At 42.7% G+C, this 23,700-nt stretch overlaps 1 protein-coding gene and 1 long non-coding RNA gene across 3 annotated transcripts; one reads left to right on the top strand and one right to left on the bottom strand.

Moving 5' to 3' along the window:
- Positions 1–649: 649 nt before the first annotated feature.
- LOC106897542 lies at positions 650–2,148 on the bottom strand. Its single transcript, XR_001413784.1, has 3 exons — positions 1,999–2,148; positions 842–997; positions 650–671 (listed from the first exon to the last, which is right to left on the bottom strand). It is a non-coding gene; the product is annotated as an uncharacterized LOC106897542 (long non-coding RNA).
- MUT (methylmalonyl-CoA mutase) lies at positions 2,124–23,700 on the top strand. Of its 2 annotated transcripts, none has more exons than XM_014958231.1 (13): positions 2,124–2,251; positions 4,350–4,760; positions 7,317–7,684; positions 8,454–8,611; positions 9,958–10,129; positions 11,562–11,810; positions 13,270–13,381; positions 14,769–14,884; positions 15,553–15,668; positions 18,480–18,611; positions 21,468–21,615; positions 21,725–21,892; positions 23,353–23,700. In XM_014958231.1, the coding sequence occupies exons 2-13, from the start codon at positions 4,382–4,384 to the stop codon at positions 23,479–23,481; spliced, it is 2,247 nt and encodes a 748-aa protein (XP_014813717.1). In that variant the 5' UTR covers positions 2,124–2,251; positions 4,350–4,381; the 3' UTR covers positions 23,482–23,700. The 2 variants fall into 2 exon arrangements, with proteins under 2 accessions (XP_014813717.1, XP_014813718.1); XM_014958232.1 differs by having other exon boundaries at positions 2,164–2,180.

The raw sequence follows: 23,700 nt of genomic DNA on the forward strand, positions 1-23,700 counted from the left end.
TTTTTTCATGTCATAAAATTATCAGGACAAATCTATCCACAAGAGGTGCTACTTATTATTTGCAAGTAACAAGTTGTTTAAAAAAAGCACAAAATAGAAAACTTTCTTACAGCAGTTTCATTGTAAACAATTACTTTTCCAAAATCATTGGTGATACAAGTGAGAAAACCCAGAATGAAACTTAAAAAATAATAAAAAAAGAAGAGTGGGAATATATATAAAGTGAGAAACTCAATGCAGCAGAGGTCTTGTCTCATTTGTATGTTCAATATAACACATGCCAGTCTTAAGACAGGTTAATAGAGAAGACAGTGACCCATGAAGAGAAATTTAAAATGTTCTGGGTGGAGGAATTTTACAAGAGAAGAATACTACTTGTGACAAACGTATATGATTAATATGTGCATATACAACACCTACGAGACAGATGCACACTGGCTAACCATACTGCAAATACTCACTGTTACGGCTCAGAAAGAAAACTTTGAAACTTATTTCAGTGACACCTCAGACATCTATGATTTCAACATTGCAGTTCCTACTTTTACTTCCAGTTTTTTTTCCAAACATTCACTTTGCTCGAGACAAAAATAAGGCAAGAATACAATCCTACCTGCAGGGGAATAGTCCTCGTCTTCCTGAGCTTTCCCTTTGACTGTCTGAGTAACCTGCTGAAAAGACAAACTTACAGCAAATATGGTAATATCGAAACACCCTATGCTGCAACCAAACATTTGGTTAATTAAATGTTTTCTATAAATTCCAGCAGAAAACTAGGCAAAAATGCCTTTTTTTTCCTTTGGTTACTTTTCTAAATTTGTTGATGCAAAATATTGATTACCTTTCTTTTTTGACCTTGCTTTCGTCCTTCTCCATCTGTTCCCTTCTTTTTTCTGGAAGAGCCCTGTTGATTTTGTGATTTTAAGGCTTTTCTTGCTGATCCCTTACCAGGGGTCTCCCCCATTTTACCAGAAGATGCGTGCCGGTGCTTCATTATCTGCAAACCAAAGGGAAGAGGAGGAAACAAAACAAAAAATGCTGGATGGGGCTTTGAGCAACCTGGTCCAGTGAGAGGTGTTGGGGGGGGAACTCAATTGGGGGGTTGGAACTCAATGTTCTTTAAGGTCCCTTCCAATCCAAAGCATTCTATCATTCTGTGAAATGCTTGCCTATTTTATAACCCTAAATCTTGCATATTTATTTAAGTGCAGGACCACTAAAAAAGCATCCCCCTTTGCCTTTCAGACAAGTCTTGGGGTGTTCAACCATTTCTTTTTAAATTTAAAAGCTGGCAGCTCCAAGGAGCAGCAATGGCAACACAACACTAACTGCACTGGGAACAGTCTTATTTGTTATTAAAGGCCTCCAAAACCAGAAATTGTTTATCTTTTTAATGCAGCTCAGTGCATTCATTATCTTCCCAGAACTTTTTAACCAAGCACCTAACCATAACATTCCCTGCTGGGGTTTATATCCATAGTTTCTTATTTTTTCATAGAATGGTTAGAGGGTTTTTTTACTCATTATCGAGGCAGAGGAAAAAGAAGTCACACAGAAAGAGTAACCGTGACACCCCTCAGCCTTCTCCTTTCTAAGCACAACGACTCAAATGTATTTAGTTTCACTTTCATCCCCTCAGGACACTTCTTCCCTCACGCAAAAACCCCGCCACCGCTCTCCAGGCGACAGTCGCGACCTAAAACAGGTAAATTATCTCTGCCTGCCCCTCGTCAGTAACTGCTAATTTCGTACCACAGCCTACCTCAGAGGGCGAGGCGCGGACTACAACTCCCGGCATGCAACGCTCCCCACCACCGCACTGCCACAAGCCCGGGGCGCGAGGTGCATGCTGGAAATTGTAGTCCTCATTCCCCCACCCCACATTACCCGTACCCCCCAAACTCCCGCTCCCCATGGCTGCCGGATAACACCGCGGGGAACACCACAGAGCCTCCCACCACCTCATCCCGCCCCCCGGCTCACCGCCGCGGCGCCTACCTCAGCGATCCCGCCTAGCCGTTAACCGATCCGTTTTCCCCGCCGCGCCTCCGGACGCATGCGCGCTGCCGCTTCCCGCCGCCGTGCGCGGAGCCGCGCCCTCTAGCGCATGCGTGTTGGGCTGCCTGGCGCTTGCGCAGCGCCGCGGGGGTCGGGGGAGCCGGCGGAGGGGCTGACAGCAGGTAACGGGGGGCGGACGGCGTCCGGGCCCCTCCTGAGGCCGTAGCCCGGCTTTAGCGCTCCTGTCCCCCGGGTAGGTAGAGCCGCGACCCTCCGGGGTAGTCCCGCTACCGTCCCTCCGTATCTATTGGCCGCCGAGGGGGCGTGTTGGGGGCGGGCTGTGGCGGCGGGGTTGCGGGGGGGGGGTGCCGGGCGCTTCAAGGAGGGTCTGTGAGGGCGGTGTGGGGCTGCCAGGCCGGGCCGGGGCTTTCTGGTCTTCCCCCTCCTTTCGGCTGTGGGTGCTGTGGTGTGAGGGGTGCAGGGAGAGGCCACAGGGCGGCTTTGGGGGTCCTTCGGGGGGATGGCGTCGGGACTCCTGCAGTAGCAGAGGCAGAAGTTGCCTTCCACCCTCTGTAGGGAACCGAGTGCTCCTCTGGGGCTCCTCTCTGCTCATCATTTTATACATTTACCACGCGTAGCATATATATTATTAAAGCACTTGTGGGGCCTGCATTGCTCCAGCACGGTTGCTTCAGTCTGGGGAAGAGGAGGTTGAGGGGAGACCTTGTTGCTCTCTACAACTCCCTGAAAGGAGGGTGTAGAGAGGTGGGGGTCGGTCTCTTTTCTCAAGTCACAGGTGACAGGACAAGAGGAAATGGCCTCAAGTTGCGCCAGGGGAGGTTCAGGCTGGATATTAGGAAAAATTTTTTCACTGAAAGGGTTATCAGCCATTGGAATGGGCTGCCCAGGGAGGTGGTTGAGGCACCATCCCTGGAGGTGTTCAAAAGACGGGTTGATGTAGTGCTGGGAGGTATGGTTTAGTGATGATGCTCCTTGTTTGTTGTGTGGGTGTCTATTTTTGTCAGTTAGGTTGACGGTTGGACAAGATGATCTTTAAGGTCCCTTCCAACCTAGAAGATTCTGTGATTCTGTGAAGAGGAGACTGAGGGGAGACCTTATCGCTCTGTACAAGTACCTGAAAGGAAGCTGTAGAGAGGCGGGGGTCGGTCTCCCGAGTTACAGACGATAGGACAAGGAGTAATGGCTTCAAGTTGCACCAGGGGAAGTTCAGGTTGGATATTAGGAAACATTTCTTTACTGAAAGGGTTGTCAGGCATTGGAATGGACTGCCCAGGGAGGTGGTGGAGTCACCATCCCTGGAGGTATTTAAGAAACGTGTAGACATGGCTCTTCAGGGCATGCTCTAGTGCCCAAGATTATTGGTTTGTGGTGGGATGTTGTGTGGGTGGGTGATGGTTTTTGGTTTGGTTGTTGTTGTTGTGTGTTTAGGTGGTGGGAGTTGTGATTTTTTTGGTGGTTTTTTTTTTTTTGTAGTTGGACTCGATGATCTCTGAGGTCCCTTCCAACCACTACGATTCTGTGATTCTGTGGTAACAGTGATGGAGATGCTTTCCAGTTTTATGCAGGCTTTCTCATAAAAGGCGTCAGGGAAGCGTTGTGTTTCTAAGGAGTGGTGAAGGAGATGAGGCAGAGAGGAGGTGACAGTCCCTTAAAGACAAACTGTAAAGGTGTTGGCTTGGGGAAGGAGTGCAGGGGTAGGGTATGGAAGCAGAGGAGCTTACAGTTTTCAGGAGTTACTGGACTTATCCCCCCTCACAATCCCATCCATGGTGGGATGAGCTCTGCAACTTGTATTGTCCCTGTGTTCTTGCATACTGATTTTTTTGCTCCTTTCTTTGTTAACGTAGCTCTGATTTTCATCCAACCCAAGCCACTGTTTCCAAAGTGTATGACCTGTGAGCAGTTTTCTGACAGTCTGCTCCCTTCACAGTGTCTCTTCTGATGTTGATGGACCCTCATAAAATAATTCATAGATGAGAGAGAGAGAGGTGAAGAAGGTGGCTGGGTGTACAGTGCATAACACTGACTTCACAGTGACTAATTAATGATGGTGCTGCTTAGGGTACTGAAATAAGTTACACATTTCATACGCAGATGTAGACGACTTGTAGGAAGGCTTTCCTTAACTAGAAAAAAATGTAGGCTTTTTCTTGAACTCTATTTTATGCATTGTCTGGTCAAGGGGAGGCAGTGAATAATGAGTAAGTGAATAAAAACATTTAGTTTTTTCTTTAGTTTTGGCTTTAGCAAACTGCGTGACCTTTCCATGCTCACTTCTCCCATGTCGGATTTGTCTGATAATGCTAAATATGTGCTTTTATTTTCTTCAGCTTACACCGTACTCACCAGCCGTGGGGCAGACATGCTCAGAGCCAAGGATGCTCTCCTCCGCCTGCGGCCCCACCACGGCATGTGCCTGGCACAGCTTCCAGCCCCCAGGCTCGCGTGGCGGTCGCTGCACAGGCAGCCACTGCACCCCGAGTGGGCTGCCCTTGCTGAAAAGCAGCTCAAGGGCAAGAATCCCAAGGATTTAATTTGGCACACACCAGAGGGGATCGACATCAAGCCCTTATACTCCAAAAGGGACACGGAAGATCTCCCTGAGGAGCTGCCGGGGGTGAAACCTTTCACTCGAGGACCCTACCCGACCATGTACACCTACAGGCCGTGGACTATCCGCCAATATGCTGGCTTCAGTACAGTGGAGGAGAGCAACAAGTTCTACAAGGACAACATTAAAGGTGAGACACCTGGTTTGGGAAACAACATGGCCTTGCAAAGCAATGGGGAACATTCACATGGTGAATGTAATTATTCCGTCTTACGAGTTTTGATTTCTGATAAGCTTTGCCAGTGGTGCTGTATTTTGTTAGCACTGGGAAATTGGATAATTTCTGAACGATCCAATTCTGAAGGAATTGTTCATGAAGGACAGGGAACTGCTGCAGAGGGTAAAGCAGAGGGCTACAAAGATGATTGGGGGCCTGGAGCATCTCTCTTACAAGTAAAGGCTGAGGACTTGGGTCTTTTTAGTGTGGAGAAGAGAAGACTGAGGGGGGATCTGATCAATGCCTTTATATACTTAAAGGGTGGGTGTCAGGAGGGTGGGGCCAGTCTTTTTTCAGTGGTGCCCAGGGACAGGACAAGAGGAAATGGGCACAAACTTGAACATAAGAAGTTCCATCTAAACATGAGGAGGAACTTCTTCACTTTGAGGGTGGCAGAGCACTGGAACAGGCTGCCCAGGGAGGTGGTGGAGTCTCTGTCTCTGGAGACATTCAAAACCTGCCTGGACACGTTCCTGTGCAACCTGCTCTGGGAGGACCTGCTCTGGCAGGGGGGTTGGACTAGATGATCTCCAGAGGTCCCTTCCAACCCCATATCATTCCGTGATTCTGTGAAACTGTCTTTGCTTCATTTTGCTATTGAGGTGAAAAAGTGAATGCGTTAAAAGCTATTTTTAGTTATTCTGCCTTGACACTGACAGAGGCAAAATTTGGCTGCACCCCAGGGTCCAATCAACAGAAATCATGGAGCACCTTACATTCATTTTGTGGTTGTGAGAGGAGATTATAGTGGAAAAAATCTGTTCAACACTTAGCACTTCAGTGCATTCTGACATTTTGTGTTTCCCCCTTATGTTAAAAGTTTTACATGAACTCATAAATACATATGAATAGTGTCACCCATGGTGTAGTAGTAAAGCTTCCTAAAAGTATTCGTATTTTCCTTACTTGACAGCAGTTTTCCCAATATTTCTGTGGAGTATTGTGCTTTGCAGCAATTAGTTTAGCTAATAGCCAGAGTGTTATCATAATATACTATTGAGATAGGCATTGTAAAACCACTGCTAAAAAGTTGTTCATGATAGAATGGAGCATTAGTTTTACCCCAGCCATACACTTTGGCAATTGTTTGAAGCTAATTAAACCTTACTAGTCAAAACAACAGGCTTCTGAGTAATAAATCTGTGACAACTTTGATTTCCCACTTTACAGGCCTTTCTACTCAAAACGTCACTGTTTAGGGCAAGGGAGGAAGAGTTGTTTGGGGATTTTTACCTCTTGTCATACCGTGGTTAGCTAATATGAAGCAATATTAGCTGCTGCTGTATTCTTGCAAGTATTCTTGATTCTTTTCATTTCTAAAACTCTCAGTAAATAAAGAAATGATAAATACAGAGTATTAGAGGTTTGCAAACAAACATTTCAATAGGCAGATTATTCTGAATATATTCTGTCTTACTGCTGAATGTTGCTGCTGAAGTGGAAGTGCTCACATTTGGGTTAGCTGGTAGCACAGCTCCGTTACTCAACAATGTTTGCTGCCAGGAATTTTTCATCTTTATTTATAGAGTTTTGATGTTGCAATATTTAATCTCTCTTCTTCTGTTAATGGTTGCATTAATACTGAATTATTTAGTATAGCTTCTGAATCTGACCTATTTGTAAAGTATTTTTAATACTTAAAATCTTCTGTAATTGGAGGGATGCTGAAAAAAAATTAATTATCAGTTCTCATGATTTCTGAAATTTCCATTTCTTGAAACTAGGCAGAAATTTAATTTTTTGTCATTACACTTTAGCACTAACACCTAGTTTTTTGGCTCAAAGACAATAGCTGGCATCTGACAGTTAAGAGCTCTGCTGACATTGAGAAGGAACAGCAGTGCTGGTGGGAGGGTGAATGCTGGGGGTAGCAGAGTTTCGGATGCTGCTTTCAGGTTGCAGCAACAAGTCTGCCAAGAGCTCTAACTGCCCCGTTCCCTGCTTTATATGAGTAATTTTCTCCTTCTGCAGGTTTAGAAATGCATCACTTTGCTTTACAAATAAACAATGTACGTCACAAGAGCCAGGGTAACAGTCAGTGTGTGTGTGTTTAATTTGTGATAAAGAGAAGGTAATGTGACCTAATTTATCACACTTGTGTCTCCAGCTAAGCTAAGTAGAATTTATATATATAAGCCCTGATACTGTCTGTCTATCACATTTATAACTTGTGGCTAAACTGTTATTCAGTAATTTGTTAAGCTGATTGTGTGACTCAGCTAGAAGGACTACAATATTTCTTTTTTTTCATCTAAAAGCTTTTTTATTTAAAGTTTAGGCCTAGAAGACCTTGGACAGGTTTGGGGAGGGAACAGTGTTGAACAGCAAAAATTGGTTTGTTGTCCAGGCTTAGATAATGTAAAATAAAATTGATAAATTTAGATCCAGTCGTAATGCAAGTCTGTTCAACACTTCTGAATTTCTCTCTCTGTTGTTTTTTTTTTGTTTTCTTTTTTCTTTTTCATTTAGCTGGCCAGCAGGGATTATCTGTTGCTTTTGATTTAGCCACCCACCGTGGTTATGATTCAGACAATCCACGAGTTCGAGGAGACGTCGGAATGGCTGGAGTTGCCATTGATACAGTGGAAGACACCAAAATCCTTTTTGATGGAATTCCTCTAGAGAAAATGTCGGTTTCTATGACAATGAACGGGGCAGTCATTCCCGTGTTGGCAACGTTCATTGTCACTGGAGAAGAACAGGGAGTGCCTCAGGCCAAGCTGACAGGGACAATCCAAAATGACATCTTGAAGGAGTTCATGGTCCGAAATACTTACATTTTCCCCCCAGAACCATCCATGCGGATTATTGCTGACATCTTCCAGTACACTTCAAAGGTATTTATCATTTAAATGTATTTACTTCGGTTATTATATATAGTTAACTATTTATGAGGCACTTTGGAGAACAAAGCAGAAGATGGGAAGACCTGTCATAGTGAAGAATGATGTGGTTTTGGAAGGGGCCGGGAGGAGAAGTGAAGATCCCAAATCACTTACAGCATTAATTTTAAGATTTTTAAGTCAATCCAAATCAAAGTCAGATTAAGGTGAGCCTAATCCTAAAAAGGCGGCGGGAAGCTTGGAGGCAAGTAACAGACAGGCTGTCCTTTGCATAGAAAGTAAGAAGCCACAAACTTAAGAAGCCTTTCACAGCTATAAGGAGGAGTGAAGAGGTAAGAAATCCTGGAGGACTTCTGCTGTGAAATTGAGTATGAAAAGCAGATCATGAAAGGAGGGAAGTCCTGAACTGATGAGTGGAAGTTCAGTACTACCGGTTGTTTCCTTAGCTGTGTTTTTGTTGGAGAGTTGGAACACAGCCTGTAATGGAGAAGGAGATTTATCATGGTGGGTGATAGTTTAAGCACAAGAAATAGCACAAAAAGGTAAAAGCATGTAACATTTAGATCTGCAAATACCATTTAACAGAGATGGGTTGTATTCGCAATCGACAAAGAGTGGATTGTTTGTGAATGTTGGTAGAACAATTATCTGATCCTTCCTTCTTCTGCTGTCATAAAATGGTTTGAGTTGGAAGGGATCTTTAAAGGTCATCTAGTCTAATCCCCCTGCAATGTCCTACCATGTTCTCTTTATTTTTTTGTAGTATATGCCAAAATTCAATTCCATTTCAATCAGCGGATACCATATGCAAGAGGCAGGAGCCGACACCATCCTCGAATTAGCTTATACTATAGCAGATGGCTTGGAGTACTGCAGAACTGGACTTAAAGCTGGCCTTACCATTGATGAATTTGCACCAAGGTGAGCTAAAGAAATTTGCAAGTATAAAACTGGCTTTTGGTAAAACCTCTAGAGTTTAATATCAAAGTCAGTATTTTTACACATAAAAGCAATGATGTTGGCAGTGCTCACATTGCAGAGAGGTTTGGGTTTGGTTTTGTTACACAGTTTCAGTGCTAGGAAAATACCTGGTCCAACAGACACTTACACTACATCTGCAGTAATAGACTGAATAAAATCACGTGCAAGCCCGAGCACTGTCAAGATCTGTTGTGACAGTTGGTCTCTGGGTCAGAAAGAGGATCCCTCAGCTGTTATATCTGATACAGTTGTTAACCTTAGGACAGCAGAATGCAGCAAGAGATCTCATAATTCTTTTATACTGTACTATTATTGAAATTTTTTTCTTTAGTATTATATTGAAATATTTGGAAAAAAATGCCTAACAAGGCGAAATGCAGGTAGTTCAATTTATAGTAGCAAATTTGCTAAAAATAAAATTTAATTTTTAGGAGAATACTGTAAATTTTGTATAGTTACTGTTAAAGTAAGCAGAATCACTGTGTCAGTGGTCTGGTTGTTTAACAGATTCCCTAACTATACAGTGAGTCTAAAAATAAAAAGGTGTGGTTCATGTAGCCTGTTGCACATTCAGACTTCAGAAGTGGATCATGCAGAAAAAGATCCAGCCTTATTTTCAGACTTTCTAGTGGTGGAGAGTCTGTTAGAGCCTTTGGAAAATTGTTTCAGTAGCTAATTCACTGTCTTTAATATAATGAATTTTACTGGCTTCAGCTCTGCGTGTTTACATTTATAAATCTTAGAAGCTACAAGTAGGAATAAGTAGATCAGTCAGTCTGTTCCCTGATATGCTATCCAGGTATTGAACTGATGTTAGATTCAGATTTTATTTAAAATCATGAGGAAAAGGATGAAATCATGTTTATAATATGTTACATCTTCTCATAAGTAGTTTGTGAGCATAACTACAGCATTAGATTGTGTCCAGGAGCATTCCCTGGCGCTGGAGTGTCACTGTCTGCATTACTGACATGCTGGAACACAGCTGCACCTAGAGCTCCCCTGAAACAGTCCCTGGGGACAGTTTAGCACTTCCAGGGGCCATTGTCGCTGGCAATTTGCCTGCAGTCACCTTTTTTTGGAGGCTAAATCAGTTTATTGGCATAAATGTGCATCATTCTGTAGCAATTGGCATCAGTATCTGGGAATATTCACATTATCTTATGTCTGGTTTCTTTCTGTAAACGTAAATTAATCAGAGACCTTGCTGTAGGACTTCTCCTTTACTGAAACAGAATTATTAGAATGGTTTAATGTTTTATCCTCTTTGTGTGCTCTTATTACAGGCTCTCCTTCTTCTGGGGAATTGGCATGAACTTCTATATGGAAATAGCCAAGCTGAGAGCTGGGAGGCGGCTGTGGGCTCACTTGATAGAGAAAATGTTTAAACCCAAGGATCCCAAATCTCTTCTGCTGAGAGCTCATTGTCAGACTTCGGGCTGGTCACTCACTGAGCAGGTTAGAATTCAGACTCTCATCAACTTCCTCATTTAAATATGTTTTCATGGTGTATATCTTAACGGGAGCTGCTGGTTTTACTCATAAAGATGCAGCTTTCTGAAGGAGACAATTTTTCTTACTTTCAGTCAGATGACAGATGTGTTGGATACAACTTTCTGCTTATGTAGCACAAAAAGCCTTGTTGAGTGTCACAGAATCACAGAGCCATATGCGGTTGGAAGGGACCTCTGGAGATCATCTAGTCCAACCTCCCTGCCAGAGCAGGTCCTCCCAGAGCAGGTGCACAGGAATGTGTCCAGCCGGGTTGTGAATGTCTGCAGAGACGGAAACTCCACCATCTCTCCAGGCAGCCTGTTCCAGTGCTCTGCCACCCTCAAAGTGATGAAATTCCTCCTCATGTTTAGGTGGAACTTCTTACGTTCAAGTTTGTGCCCATTACCTCTTGTCCTGTCACTGGGCACCACTGGAAAAAGACTGGCCCCATCCTCTTCACACCTACCCTTGAAGTAATTGCAGGCATTGATCAGATCCCCCCTCAGTCTTCTCTTCTCCAGACTAAGAAGACCCAAGTGCCTCAGCCTTTACTTGTAAGAGAGATGCTCCAGGCCCCTAATAGTCTTTGTAGCCCTCTGCTGTATTCTGGATGGAGAACATTGGGACTACCTGTTCAAGCCTCTCCAACTTGGATTCATTAAGTTCTTTGAAACTCCACTAAATATAAGTTAGGCTTTGCTTTGTTATCATGACTGATTCACTCATACGCTGATAATTTTGACTTTCTTTATGGATTGATCTCTTTATCCAAGATTCTGATAAGTGATATACCAGTTTGATTGGATGCTTATCGTTTTCTTGTGGCCTTATTTTTCTTATGGCCTCAATTTGTGCCAGGGGAGGTTTAGATTGGATATTAGGAAAAAAATTTATGCTGAAAGGGTTATCAAGCATTGGAACAGACTGCCCAGGGAAGTGATGGAGTCACCATCCGTGGAGTTATTTAAATTATGGGCAGATGTGGAGCTTAGAGATATGGTTTAGTGGTGGTTTTTGTTAGTGTTAGGTTGAGGGTTGGACTCAGTGAGAAGTCCCCGTGGTGCTTCGAGATATGGTTTAGTGGTGGTTTTTGTCAGTGTTAGGCTGACGGTTGGACTCAGTGTTCTGAAAAGTCCTTTCCCACCTGGGCAATTCTATGAGTCTATGATTCTTTTTCAGTTAGTGTTAGGTTGAGGGTTGGACTCAGTGAGAAGTCCCTTCCCACCTGGGCAATTCTATGAGTTTATGATTCTTTTTCAGTTTTTATTATGATTCCAGCGTTTCAGTGGGAAATCCTGCATTCATTTCATTGCAGTGGTACGTGTGTCTGTGTGAGTGATCTGCCTCAGCCCAGTGGCAGAACCATGGTGCTTCAGAGCTCTCCTTTTCCTTCCAGGATCCCTTTAACAACGTTATCCGCACGACAATCGAGGCCATGGCGGCGGTGTTTGGAGGCACACAGTCTTTGCACACAAATTCATTTGATGAAGCCTTGGGTTTGCCGACGGTGAAGAGCGCTCGCATCGCTCGCAACACGCAGATCATCATTCAAGAGGAGTCGGGTATTCCTAAAGTGGCAGACCCCTGGGGGGGATCCTACCTCATGGAGTCCCTCACCAACGACGTCTATGACGCCGCCTTAAAGGTCAGTTGGCATAACCTTCCACGTTTTGTGGGAAAATGTTAGGTATAGGAGTTTGGAGAAATGCGTTTTAAGGGACTATTTGATATGTTGGTAGCTTCTAAAGAGGGAATTATTTTACACTTAGACGTCAGTGATGTCTTTGTAAATGAACTTTACAAAAATACACTGTATGTTTAGAGAAAGTGAGACTTCAGCTTTCTAGTAGACTACATTGAAAAGGGAAATATCCCAGTGCGGAACAAATAATTAAGTCATAGAATCATAGAATGGTTTGGGTTGGAAGGGACCTCAAAGATCATCCAGTTCCAACCCCCCTGCCATGGGCAGTGACACCTCCCACTAGAGCAGGTTGCTCAAGGCCACATCCAGCCTGGCCTTGAACCCCTCCAGGGATGGGGCATCCACAACTTCCCTGGGCAACCTGTTCCAGTGTCTCACCACCCTCATAGTAAAAAATTTCTTCCTGAGATCTAATCTGAATCTTTTTTCTTCCAATTTAAAACCGTTTCCCCTTGTCCTGTCATTACACCTCCTGGCAAAGAGTCCCTCCCCAGCTCTTCTATAGGCACCCTTCAGGTATTGAAAGGCCGCTATAAGGTCTCCCTGGAGCCTCCTCTTCTCCAGGCTGAACAATCCCAGCTCCCTCAGCCTGTCTTCATAGGAGAGGTGCTCCATCCCTCTGATCATCTTCGTGGCCCTCTGCTGCACCTGTTCCAGCTGGTCCTGCAAAGCACAGCAAAGACTCCCAGTTTGCTGGGATCTCTGTTTTATGTGTAAGGAAAAAGAAGGGTTCAACAGAAGAAATCTTCGAGTCAAACCAACTTACTAAGTTACATTCCCATTCATGCTTGTGATCTGTGTGAGGCTCTAAAACTAGGGGTTATTGAAAGCAAAGTTTTATAGCCCAGCGTGTAGGCAGATAATTCTCTGGCCATACTCAAGTATTATGCAGAATTTAGGAGAAATTTTTCTGTTGGATAAGAATATTTTCTTTTAATAATGTTTTTAGCTTCCAGTCATTACTTGCATTTGGAAAGTACTCTGCAGGAGTAGTTTGACTGATGGCAATCCTGGACAGAGATATATGCCTACATGTCTAGCCTAAAGTGATTCTTCTTTTGAGCAAATTATTGCTCCCATGCAAAGTCCCAAATTGAGCTAATACAGGCCCAGACACTAGCCTGGGACTGTGCAGACACTGTTAGCTCATTGTCTGGTGTGTTTTTTAGGTCCCTGTCAACATGGATGCTTCTATACAGTGCCAGGCAGGGCCTGATGGCCATTTTGTGAATCCGGCTGCTGTTTATTTTCTCAACCCTTTTCATTTCACAGCTTGTTGAGGAGATTGAAGAAATGGGTGGAATGGCCAAAGCTGTCGCTGTACAGTGCCAGGGAGGGCCTGATGGTCATTTTGTGAATCTAGCTGCTATTTATTTTCTCAACCCTTTTCATTTTGCAGCTTGTTGAGGAGATTGAAGAAATGGGTGGAATGGCCAAAGCTGTCGCTGAGGGGATTCCCAAACTTCGTATTGAAGAGTGTGCAGCCCGAAGACAAGCCAGGATTGATTCTGGTAGGGAGCAGGGAGATGAAAGAAGGAAAAACTGCCCATAGAATACCTTTGTATAAATGTTTAAATGTTTTTTACTAACATTTTCATTTTCTTCTTACTCTAGGAGTAGCAGATTGTAAGTGATAAAATAGTCATAGTTTTATGTCTGGAAAGACATAGCAGAATGTATGAAATAAGTACCAGTATAAAAACAGTCTTGCTTGACATATTTAAGACTAGATTAGAAAAAGCACCAGAAAGAGTATTTTAAAGGAGTGTTTTCGGCCTTCAATAGTTAATGCCTTAATTTCTGATCGTATCTCTCAACTTTGATTCCTGACTTTAAAAGCATGACCGCCAGCAGATGGCGCTATTGAATGGCCAAATTTTAGCTGACCAAATTCCTGGTTTTGCTTCAGAGCTACCCATTTTCCCTTTTTTTCCTGAAACCAGAAAAAAGGCAGTCATCTCAGATTAGTGGATGATGCAGCTCTTTTTTGGGGGGGGGAGATATATATATATATGTATATGCATCTCTACACATATAGTAATTACAGAATCATGGAATGATACGGAGTTGGAAGGGACCTCTGGTGATCATCTAGTCCAAACCCCCTGCCAAAGCAGGTCCACCTAGAATTATACATGGAGACACGTATACATGTGTACTTATAGCTCTATTCTGCTTTTTATAGCCAGCATTCCAGTAGCAGTCCAGTAACAGAAACTAGGGATAACTCAAACATGAAAGAAGTTATATGATTTTTTTTTGTTTGGAGGATAAATTTTAAGCGGCTCCTTAATTAAGGCCAATAAAGAATAACCAATAAAGTTCTGTGTTTTCTTTCCCAAGGTAAATTACTTCATGTGGCTTTGAAGAGTGTAATAGTGTTACGAGGCACGGCAAATGAAAAATGGTTGTAAATTCCGTGCTGGCTGAAAGCTAAAATACAGTTTTCCAACATGACAAATTAATTTTTATTCACTTGGAGTAGTTTTAAGTAGGAGCTTTGCTTTCTTATTTATCTGGTAAATCACAACAGTGAATGCAGAGCAGTGCATTTCTGCTTAATTCTGTAGGATTCAGTTCTGTAAACTTAAAAAGAGAAAAATAGCTGATGCATATTAGTGAGTCGTTACTAAATCAGTTTGTAAGATAAATATTGTTCTATTTCCAATCTTTTTTTTTCTATCCCAGTATTTTCTGAGTTTAATGTTCATGCATCTAATCATCTCGTCAGACTTAAGTCCTTCCTATAAGAACAACTTTTAAGTATTTGAAATGTATGTAGTTATAAAGCAAAGTGTTGCATTATACTGTTCAAATTTTTCTTGTCCTATTAATGTTGTGTCTTTTCACAGTAGTTTGCAAATGTATTCTGAGTTTCTGGTGTTTCACTGGAAATAGGGTCTGAAGTAATTGTTGGAGTAAACAAGCATCAGTTAGAAAAAGAGGAGACCGTCGAAGTTCTGGCTATTGATAATACTTCAGTCCGTAACAAGCAGATTGAGAAGATTAAAAAGGTGGGCACTACTTTCTTAAAAATGAAAGTTCTTGTACTTGCAGCTAGAACCTGAGTAATACTAAGGAGAGTTGGCCTTTTAGAAACTTGACCCTCAAATTTCTGAGAATCTGCTCTAGTCTTTAGCGGAGAAGGCGATTGCTGCTCAGCTTCAGTGGAGGCTGATGGAAAATCCCAAGAAACACAGTATTAGAATTCAAACAGAAATGGTTTTGTTAGGTTCATTTGGTTTTCATAATTGTGAGTATGTCCAACCTTTCAAAATTAAGAACTTTACATTTTCTGCAAGTAAGATAGGAAATATCTATGCAATGTTTTGCTCTAAAAGTAGGGAGCTTAATTATTACTTAATCACTCAGACTATTTGGTGCAACGTGTCACATGCCGCTAAGGGACAGGGTTATGGCACCAGCAATCAACATTCACTTTTATAATTTGTAGAGATGTAGATAAAATGGGTTTAGAGTCGTTTAATGGACTTGTACGTGTGTTCTAAGGTCTGAGGCACCTTTTTACTTCTAATCTTTTTTTAAATACATAGCATATATTGACAACTGACAATTCCACGCCTCCAGAATTAATATTTGAAAGCAGAAAGTCATACACACTCCAGCTTCCCAGTTGGTCTTGTACTTTGTTTTAAAGTAATCTTTTTCCCCTCCACTTTAGGTGAAGGCTAGTAGAGATGAAGCTGCAGCCCAGCAACGCCTCGCTGCTCTGACACAATGTGCTGCTACTGGGGAAGGCAACTTACTCGCCCTTGCAGTGGAAGCAGCACGTGCAAGGTAGGGAGGTGGGGGTAAATATCCAACTACTGTCTAAAAAACAGAGGTTCATTTTCATCTTTCAACTGTTCCTGGATATGGCATCAGTGAGGTTGGTGTCTTGAGATGTTTTGGGTTTTTCTTCCAAGGTGGAAGTACAAGATGACTGCAGTTGACATTGTAAGGTAGATTATTACATTCTAAAACAGTCTCTTAAGGCTGTGCTTTAATTTCTCACACAGAAAATGGATACAAATACTCTCATATGAAATTATGTTGTTCATACACATTGTGTTGTTTACAGCTCAGACTCTTTCCAGTTTGAAGACATAACTGGGTTTCTCTGTCACCCTGCTGCTTCATAGGTCAGGGAGCTTAAGAAGTGGCTGAGATGTGAAAATGGATATTCACAACCTTATCATGGTCTGTTGCTTCATCTTTCCTTGCACCACAGAGTGGTGTGAAAACATTTTTTAACTGAAAGAGAAACAGCTTTACTCAGCCAGGCAAAGATGTAAAAGATGCTCTTGAGTAGAGCAGTGAGGCATCCTTTAGAGTCCTGTGGAAAATTTACTTTTTTCACCTAAGGTGCTTTTAAGACTGTTTTCATTCCCTCTTCAAAGTAAGCGGTCTTTCTCCAGAACAGATCACATCTGTCTGTTCCTTAATTAACTAAATGGCCCAGAAATGAGCAAACCAAATTCACTCCTTAATGGGGCACTTTCCTATTTTTACTGTGTTGTCTCAAATTCCTTCATTCCCTTTCCTTGGACATTTAACAGCCATAATTTGAAGAAATTCAAAGAAAGCATCTGACTAAGTCCCATTCACCCATAACCATACAGATACTATAAATTTGGTATTACCTTGTGTTAGGTGCTTTTCTAGACTGTGATCCTCATAAATCCAATTATGAACTCCTTAATGTGCTGAGGAAGAAAATGCATAAAAGCAGAGAGCTTTAAAAATGTAATTCCAGAAAACTGGGGGAGGGGAGATAACAAAAAGTGGCCAAGACAATGTCAGTAACGTGACACAGTCTTAAAAATGTGTGTTGCAGTGTGGTAGTGCCTTCTAGACAAAGCCTCCAGCTGTGAAGAGTGACCCCGGAGATAAGAGGCAGCTTCAGGCACAGCGTTATCCAGATGTTCCCTGAATGCTCAGGGTGGGATTTCTGCCATTTTACATTAGCACAGTTACAGTTTATAACTGTGGTTAAGTTTGCTGATTATAAAAACCATGAGCTAGCAAAAGAGCAAAATGACTGGAGGGTCAGAGGAAGTAAAATACGGCCCTGAAGTTTACCAAAGGCTTCAGTTAATGCAGCAGAAATCCATCTTCTTTTACATGGAATACGTGGCAATTGCATATGGTGGGAATCAGATTGGCTCTGAAGTTTACCAAAGGCTTAAGTTAATGCAGCAAAAATCCATCTTCTCTTACATGGAATAACGTGGCAATTGCATATGGTGGGAATCAGATAATAGCTACTGAAACTGCCAACAGCAGGAGGAAAAAAAACACAATTCATTTGGCTATCCCCTTCTAAAAATATGTGGGCAAAAAGTGGCATCTTGTCCAAACATCCTTTGAGCATTTTATGTAAAATCTTTAGAGGATGCGAAACCTATTTTTGCCCCAGAGTAGCTTAGAGTTTAGAGGATGCTAAACCTATTTTTGCCCCAGAGTAGCTTAGAGCTAAATGCAATGTGACAGGAGAAAATGTGAATTCCAGGGGTTTGAAATGTGCTTAGCAGGAGCTGAATAGATGGGGTTTGGTCTCTGTATTTGTAAGCACACACTTAAAGTGTTTTATAAGAGTAGTGTTTTCCTTTCTTTCCTGTGACGAAGTCTGCAGCAAGTTGCATTCATTTCTTAGTATATACAAATTCTTTAGTCTTTTCCGATTCAAGTATCAAATAAAATATTTTCATCAAAATATTTTTGCTGAAATATTTCATCAAGAGCTCAGTAGCCTGCCTTCAAGATCATTACATAGTACCAAATCCCAGTTCATTTCATACCAGAAATAAGAAGGTTGCTGGGATGCAGCTACCACCTGACCTGCTCTTTCTCCACAGATGAGTTGTTTTTCCCTTCTGAGTAGGTTCCTTTCATCAAGTATTTGGTTGTGGGCTCTGCTGTAATTAGTTTTTTGAGATTTTTAAATGCTTTGGGACGGAGGCTGTTCTTTCTGACGTTTGTACAAGATGACAGCAGAGCCTCGTTTGCTACAGCAATAAAAATGCATATTATTTCAAATATGCACAGTGTCTCCAGTAGCAAACAAAGCTCATAACTTGTGTGTGGATGGGTTTCCCAGGTTCTTCTGCATCTCAGTGGATAAAGAAGCTATGTCAGTAGAGAAGAAGAAGCACCATTAAAATATAAACATCAAGGGAAAGGCAAACACCTTCCAGTTAAAAAGTTTGGCTTTAGTCTTTTGTGTGTGTTCTTCCTCTCCTTTTCCCCTCTTGTTTTATATTTTGAATTTTAATATGAGTCCAAATGCAAGATCTTGCAGTCTGAGCCCAAAAAAATTCCCAGTTGAGAAGATTTGATATAATTTCTTGAAATATGTTGCCATTCACTGCCTTGTCACTTGTAAAATCACGTCTCATGTCAGGAAAACAGTATTTTCTTAAAAAGACTCTTGCCTGTTCTATTAGTGGATGACAGTGGGGTGAGTCAGACGTGCAGCATTGTAGCCCCCAAGGGGAAATGAGTGTAAATAAATTAAAAGACAAATATTTGGGCCACTGCTGGGGATTTCTGTGTTCTGTTTTCGTATCAACCTCCTGACGGCGTTAGTACTTTGTTCCTGTGTCTCAGGTGCACCGTTGGAGAAATAACGGACGCGATGAAGAAGGTGTTTGGGGAACATAAAGCCAGTGACCGAATGGTGAGTGGAGCTTATCGCCAGGAGTTCGGAGAGAGCGATGAAATCCTTCATGCCATCAAGAGGTGAGAATGGCTTCCCAGGAAGCCCAACACGGTCTCACATTTAATCCATTAGATACATGTGCTACTCGCTGCGCCCTAAAAAAGCCTTCCTCAAACCTGAATGACATCCCCAGAGCAAAAGAAAAGACCTGCACAGTCATTCTCATGCCTGTAAGCAAGTGAGCACAACGAGAAGAAATAAGGGCAATACAAGAACAGGCAAAACTGAGTTGAACTTGTATTTGCTGAGTCCACTGAGGTGATGTGGGCAGTGTGCCCAGGTGGCCAAGAAAGCCAACGGCATTCTGGCTTGTATTTAAAATAGTGTGACCAGCAGAAGTAGGGAGGTGATTGTGCCCCTGTACTCAGCACTGGTGAGGCCACACCTCGAGTATTGTGTCCAGTTTTGGGCACCTCAATACAAGAGAGATCTGGAGGTGCTGGAGCGAGTGCAGAGGAGGGCAATGAAACTGGTGAAGGGCCTGGAAGACAAATCATATGAAGAACAGCTGAAGGAGCTGGGGCTGTTCAGTATGAGGAAGAGGAGGCTGAGGGGAGACCTCATCCCTCTCTACAACTACTTGAAAGGACACTGTAGAGAGGTTGGGGCTGGTCTCTTCTCACAGGTAATTAACAATAGAACGAGAGGGAACGGCTTCAAGCTCCAACAGGGTAGGGTTAGATTGAACATTAGGAAGGAATTTTTCACTGAAAGAGTGGTCGGGCATTGGAACAGGCTGCCCAGGGAGGGGGTGGAGTCACCATCCCTGGATGTGTTTAAGGGACATTTAGATGCGGTACTGAGGGACATGGTGTAGGGGAGGACTTTGTAGAGTAGGGGAGATGGTTGGGCTCGATGATCCCAAGGGTCTCTTCCAACCTCAATGATTCTATGATGTTATGATTTGAGGATTTTGTTCAAATAGATTAGGCTCCTCTAAGAAACTAAGAAAAATTGCCTGAAATCCCAGTACATTGAAGACTCTCTTAATAGTAATGGCTACAAATATTTCCAGCAATCCATATTTGCAAAAACCTGGTTTTGGTTTGCCCATAAGGCATCCCTGCAACTTCACTCTTACTGTTCCTAAAATTGCGAGGCTAAAATCTATCTGAATACCCACAGATGGCTCCCAGTGTACGACTGTTACTTGTATCACGAGGGAGAAAACATCCAGAGATGGTAGTATGTGTGAAAACACTGCCCATTTCTGCCTTTTGTCAGCTTCTGCCTCCGATGCTGTCCTCTGGGTGAGGAGACAGAACCGCTGCTGTGGGTGGGGATGTAACAGGAATTGATGCTCACGGGTCCCTGCTGTGCTGGGACTCATACATTAAAGAGTTACAGGATCTCTTAAAAAGGAATTACTTGACGGCTTCGCAATGGAGATGTTTAGCCTGACTTGAAAGTAGTTGTGCTGGGGGTGTCACCATCAGTTTTGATTTTAAATATTTATTTTTAATTCAAGTATTTGTAATTATGCATTTACACGAAACACAACTGAACTGATTTCTTGAGAACCAAGATGTAGCTCCCTTTTTTTACATACCTGCCTTTATGTCCAAGATCATATGTTCCTGTTAGTAAACATGATAATGAAGCTGAATTTGCTATGTGTCACCTTTGCACAGGCCTTCAAATGTGATTTTGTACTTGTCCCACACTTAAGCCCAGCCCTGAGTTGCAGTGACTCAGGTCCTCCTAGCCTGGCAGGCTTGGAACATCTAGAGCTGGTCTTGTTGAGAGGGAGCCTCTGTGTGGGGAAGTAAGAAACCAAGTATATGGAAACAGAAAATAATACATATAAGGATTTTAAGATATCACAAATCAATTCAGGTACCTACTTCAGCAATAGGAGTAGAGAAGGAAGGCCCTGTACATCCTCAAGCGGAAGCTTTCTCAGTCTGCTTCTCCAGGCTCTTTTGACATAATTGCTTTTTAAGCTGTCTGAGTTCTTAGTTTTTCCCTCTTACATGATGCATTTTCCTGTCCTACAGTCATCTCTTGAGGCTGTTGAAATCTGTGCTGATAAGTGCTTTATCTAGAGTCATTTTTTCCCCCATACTAAGCCACTGGATTCATACAGTGATAATCTCAGCCAGGTCAGCATATGATTTCAAAGTGCACCAAATCCATACAACCCCATCATTAACAGAATGCTCAGAACAGTACAATATTAAAAAAAAAAAAAAAAAGCAAAACAAAACCAAACAGAACAAAAAACCCCACCTTTTATTTCTGAGAAGTGGTAGTGTCCCACTTGACAGATACTGGCAGTACATGGATAATGAGAAGTAAGATGAAAGATTAATCTCTGAGGCTCTGAGTCACTTTTACCCAAGGGGAGTCTGAGCTGCCACTGAGCAGGAAAAAGGAGGCACTGGAATGAGTGCACAGAATGGGGGAACAGGGGGATACAATAATCCTCTTCTGCCCAGACTTGTGCCTGGTTGAACGGTGACACACAGGATGATGTCTGGGACCCATCTCTGTGGCCATGCAAATACTTTTGAGCCAGTTGGTCACAGTTATTCTTAAAATCTAAAAATTGTGGGTTGGTTAGTTGCAATTCTGCTCATAAAACCCTTAGAGAATTCAGTATTTTGTCCATTAGAAAGCAGAAAAGTAGTAGAATGCTTTTCTTTAAAAAAAAGAACATTTTATTGTTAAGGCCAGTAAATACACGGTACCAGTTAGTAATAGAATAGAATATTAACATAGTATGCAAATTCCATAGACACACCATGACCTAGAAGACCTTTTGGTTTGGTGTACAGAAACGATGCTACGGGTGCAGGTGGTGCTTTTTTAATTTGTTGAAATGCTTCTGATGATTCTCAGTGACTTCCAACGATGCAATATGTGTTTTCCATCAGAGTGACCAAGTTCACGGATCGCGAGGGGCGGAGACCTCGCATACTTGTGGCCAAGATGGGTCAAGATGGCCATGACAGAGGAGCTAAAGTTATTGCCACGGGGTTTGCAGACATTGGCTTTGACGTGGACATAGGCCCCCTTTTCCAGGTACGAGTTCCTGAGCGGTGCCCAACGTATTTCAAATGCAGTGATTTTTCCCTCCGTAATTAGGATGGGGCTAAAATTATTAATTATCACTGATCTTCTCTCTGTACAGACACCTCGAGAAGTGGCCCAGCAGGCGGTGGATGCGGATGTCCACTGCGTTGGGGTGAGCACGCTGGCGGCGGGTCATAAGACTCTTGTGCCTGAACTCATCAAAGAACTCGACGCCCTTGGCCGGCCAGACATCCTTGTCATCTGTGGAGGTGTCATCCCACCTCAGGTAGGGGTCAGCGTCACTTCCATCGCGACGAGGAGACTGCTCTACTTCTGCCCGTGCTGTTTTTAGCTATTTCCTATCTTCTGTTAATGTCAGAGGTGACTTCCAGCGCTGAAGGCTGCTGTGTAGAGTCAGCGGGGTCAGCAGAGATCTGCAGGATGGTCGCAGAGCCCTGTCAGGTCTCATTGATCTGTTTTTCTGTGCACCGTGTCCTGGTTTAACTTAACGGTGTTGTGTTGGATGGAATATTAAGTTGTGTTGTGAAAAGGCTGGCCTCGGGGAGATGTCCTTCATGCTCCGTTGTTTCTCATTACCAGCACCTTGCATATTACTGATAAAGGCCAGCTCCTGTCTTAAGAGACTTTATGGCTTCAAATAATAGTTCAGAAGAGGCACATCTAGTGACTGGGACACGTGGTGGGTCCCACCACCTATGGGCTGCACATCTCATTTACTATTTAGCCTCTCCTTGTGTTCCCCATCCTCAGGCCTCAGCATTGCCTCTCATTCCCTCTGTGTGACTATTTCTCCTAAACTGTTGTTTAGGAGAAATCCAACTGTTTGTTGGATTCCTTTCCAGTCAGATCTGGGCCTTTGTCTTAAAATTTTCCTTAGCTCACCCACAATGTGCCTGGCTCTGTCACCTTCAGGGTCATCTTCTGTCTAGAAAGATTAAAATTGATTTTGCATGTAAATCTCCTGATATGGTTGGGCTCTATGATCTTAAAGGTCCCTTCTAATCTATATGATTCTAGGATTCTAGATGATTCTACTCCCTTTTCCCAGACTCCTTCTTTTTCTAGCCAATTAGGTAAGCATTCAGGCATGACAGACTTTTAAATTGAACAAAGAAAACTTGTAGTATTTTTCTAAGAGATAAATTGTGTCTCTCAATGGGAGCTACCAGTCTGTGGTTGGAAAAGGTATAATATATCCTATACAGAAGTAAGAGAGGCTACGTAACTGCTTCCCAGGTCTTTCTGAAATTTCAGACCTGTCATTAAATCTGAGTAACTTAGATTGCCAAAGACCACTGGCAGCATCTGGTCCAAGACCTTGTTTAAAGCAGTATTTTCAAAATTAGATCAAATTTAGATTAGTTTTTTCAGAGTCACATCTAGTTGATTTTGAATATTTTCCAAGGATCTGACACTAGTCTGATTCTAAACAAATAAAACCTTTACCATAGAGGTTTTTTTCAACCTTTTTTTACCTCTTACCTACTGTTTTTTGGCCGTTTCCCTTGATGCTGTGCTGCCTCTTTCTGGGACTCGCAACCTTTTTTTACCTCCTACCTACTGTTTTTTGGCCATTTCCTTTGATGCTGTGCTGCCTCTTTCTGGGACTCGTTACAAACCCTTTCTCAGGCCCAACATACAGCATAGAGCATACACTGATTATAAAACAATTATCAATTTTCTGTTGCACTGTTAACTACAGGTCTTCAATTTCTTTCTGAACAGGATTATGACTTCCTGTACGAAGCCGGCGTCACCAACGTGTTCGGTCCGGGGACTCGTATTCCCAAAGCAGCTGTCCAGGTGTTGGATGATATTGAGAAGTGCCTGGAGAAGAGGCAGCAATCTCTGTAAAGCTGAAATGTCACACGATGCAACCGGCCTTTTGCTAATTGCTTACAGGATGTAATCACCATCCAGGGATGACCAGCCACGTGCCTTTGGTTCCACCGCCCTGTAGCCTGGTGTTTTGTGCTTTCTAAGAAAGTTATAAACTCTCTGCTTGTTCTGGTTGAGGATTATTTATATATGTCCCCACAAAAAATAATAATAAATTTCTCTCTAGAGCTATGA

The sequence above is a fragment of the Calidris pugnax genome, unplaced genomic scaffold (genome assembly GCF_001431845.1).
Source record: "Calidris pugnax isolate Ruff unplaced genomic scaffold, ASM143184v1 scaffold276, whole genome shotgun sequence".
NCBI lineage: Eukaryota > Metazoa > Chordata > Aves > Charadriiformes > Scolopacidae > Calidris > Calidris pugnax.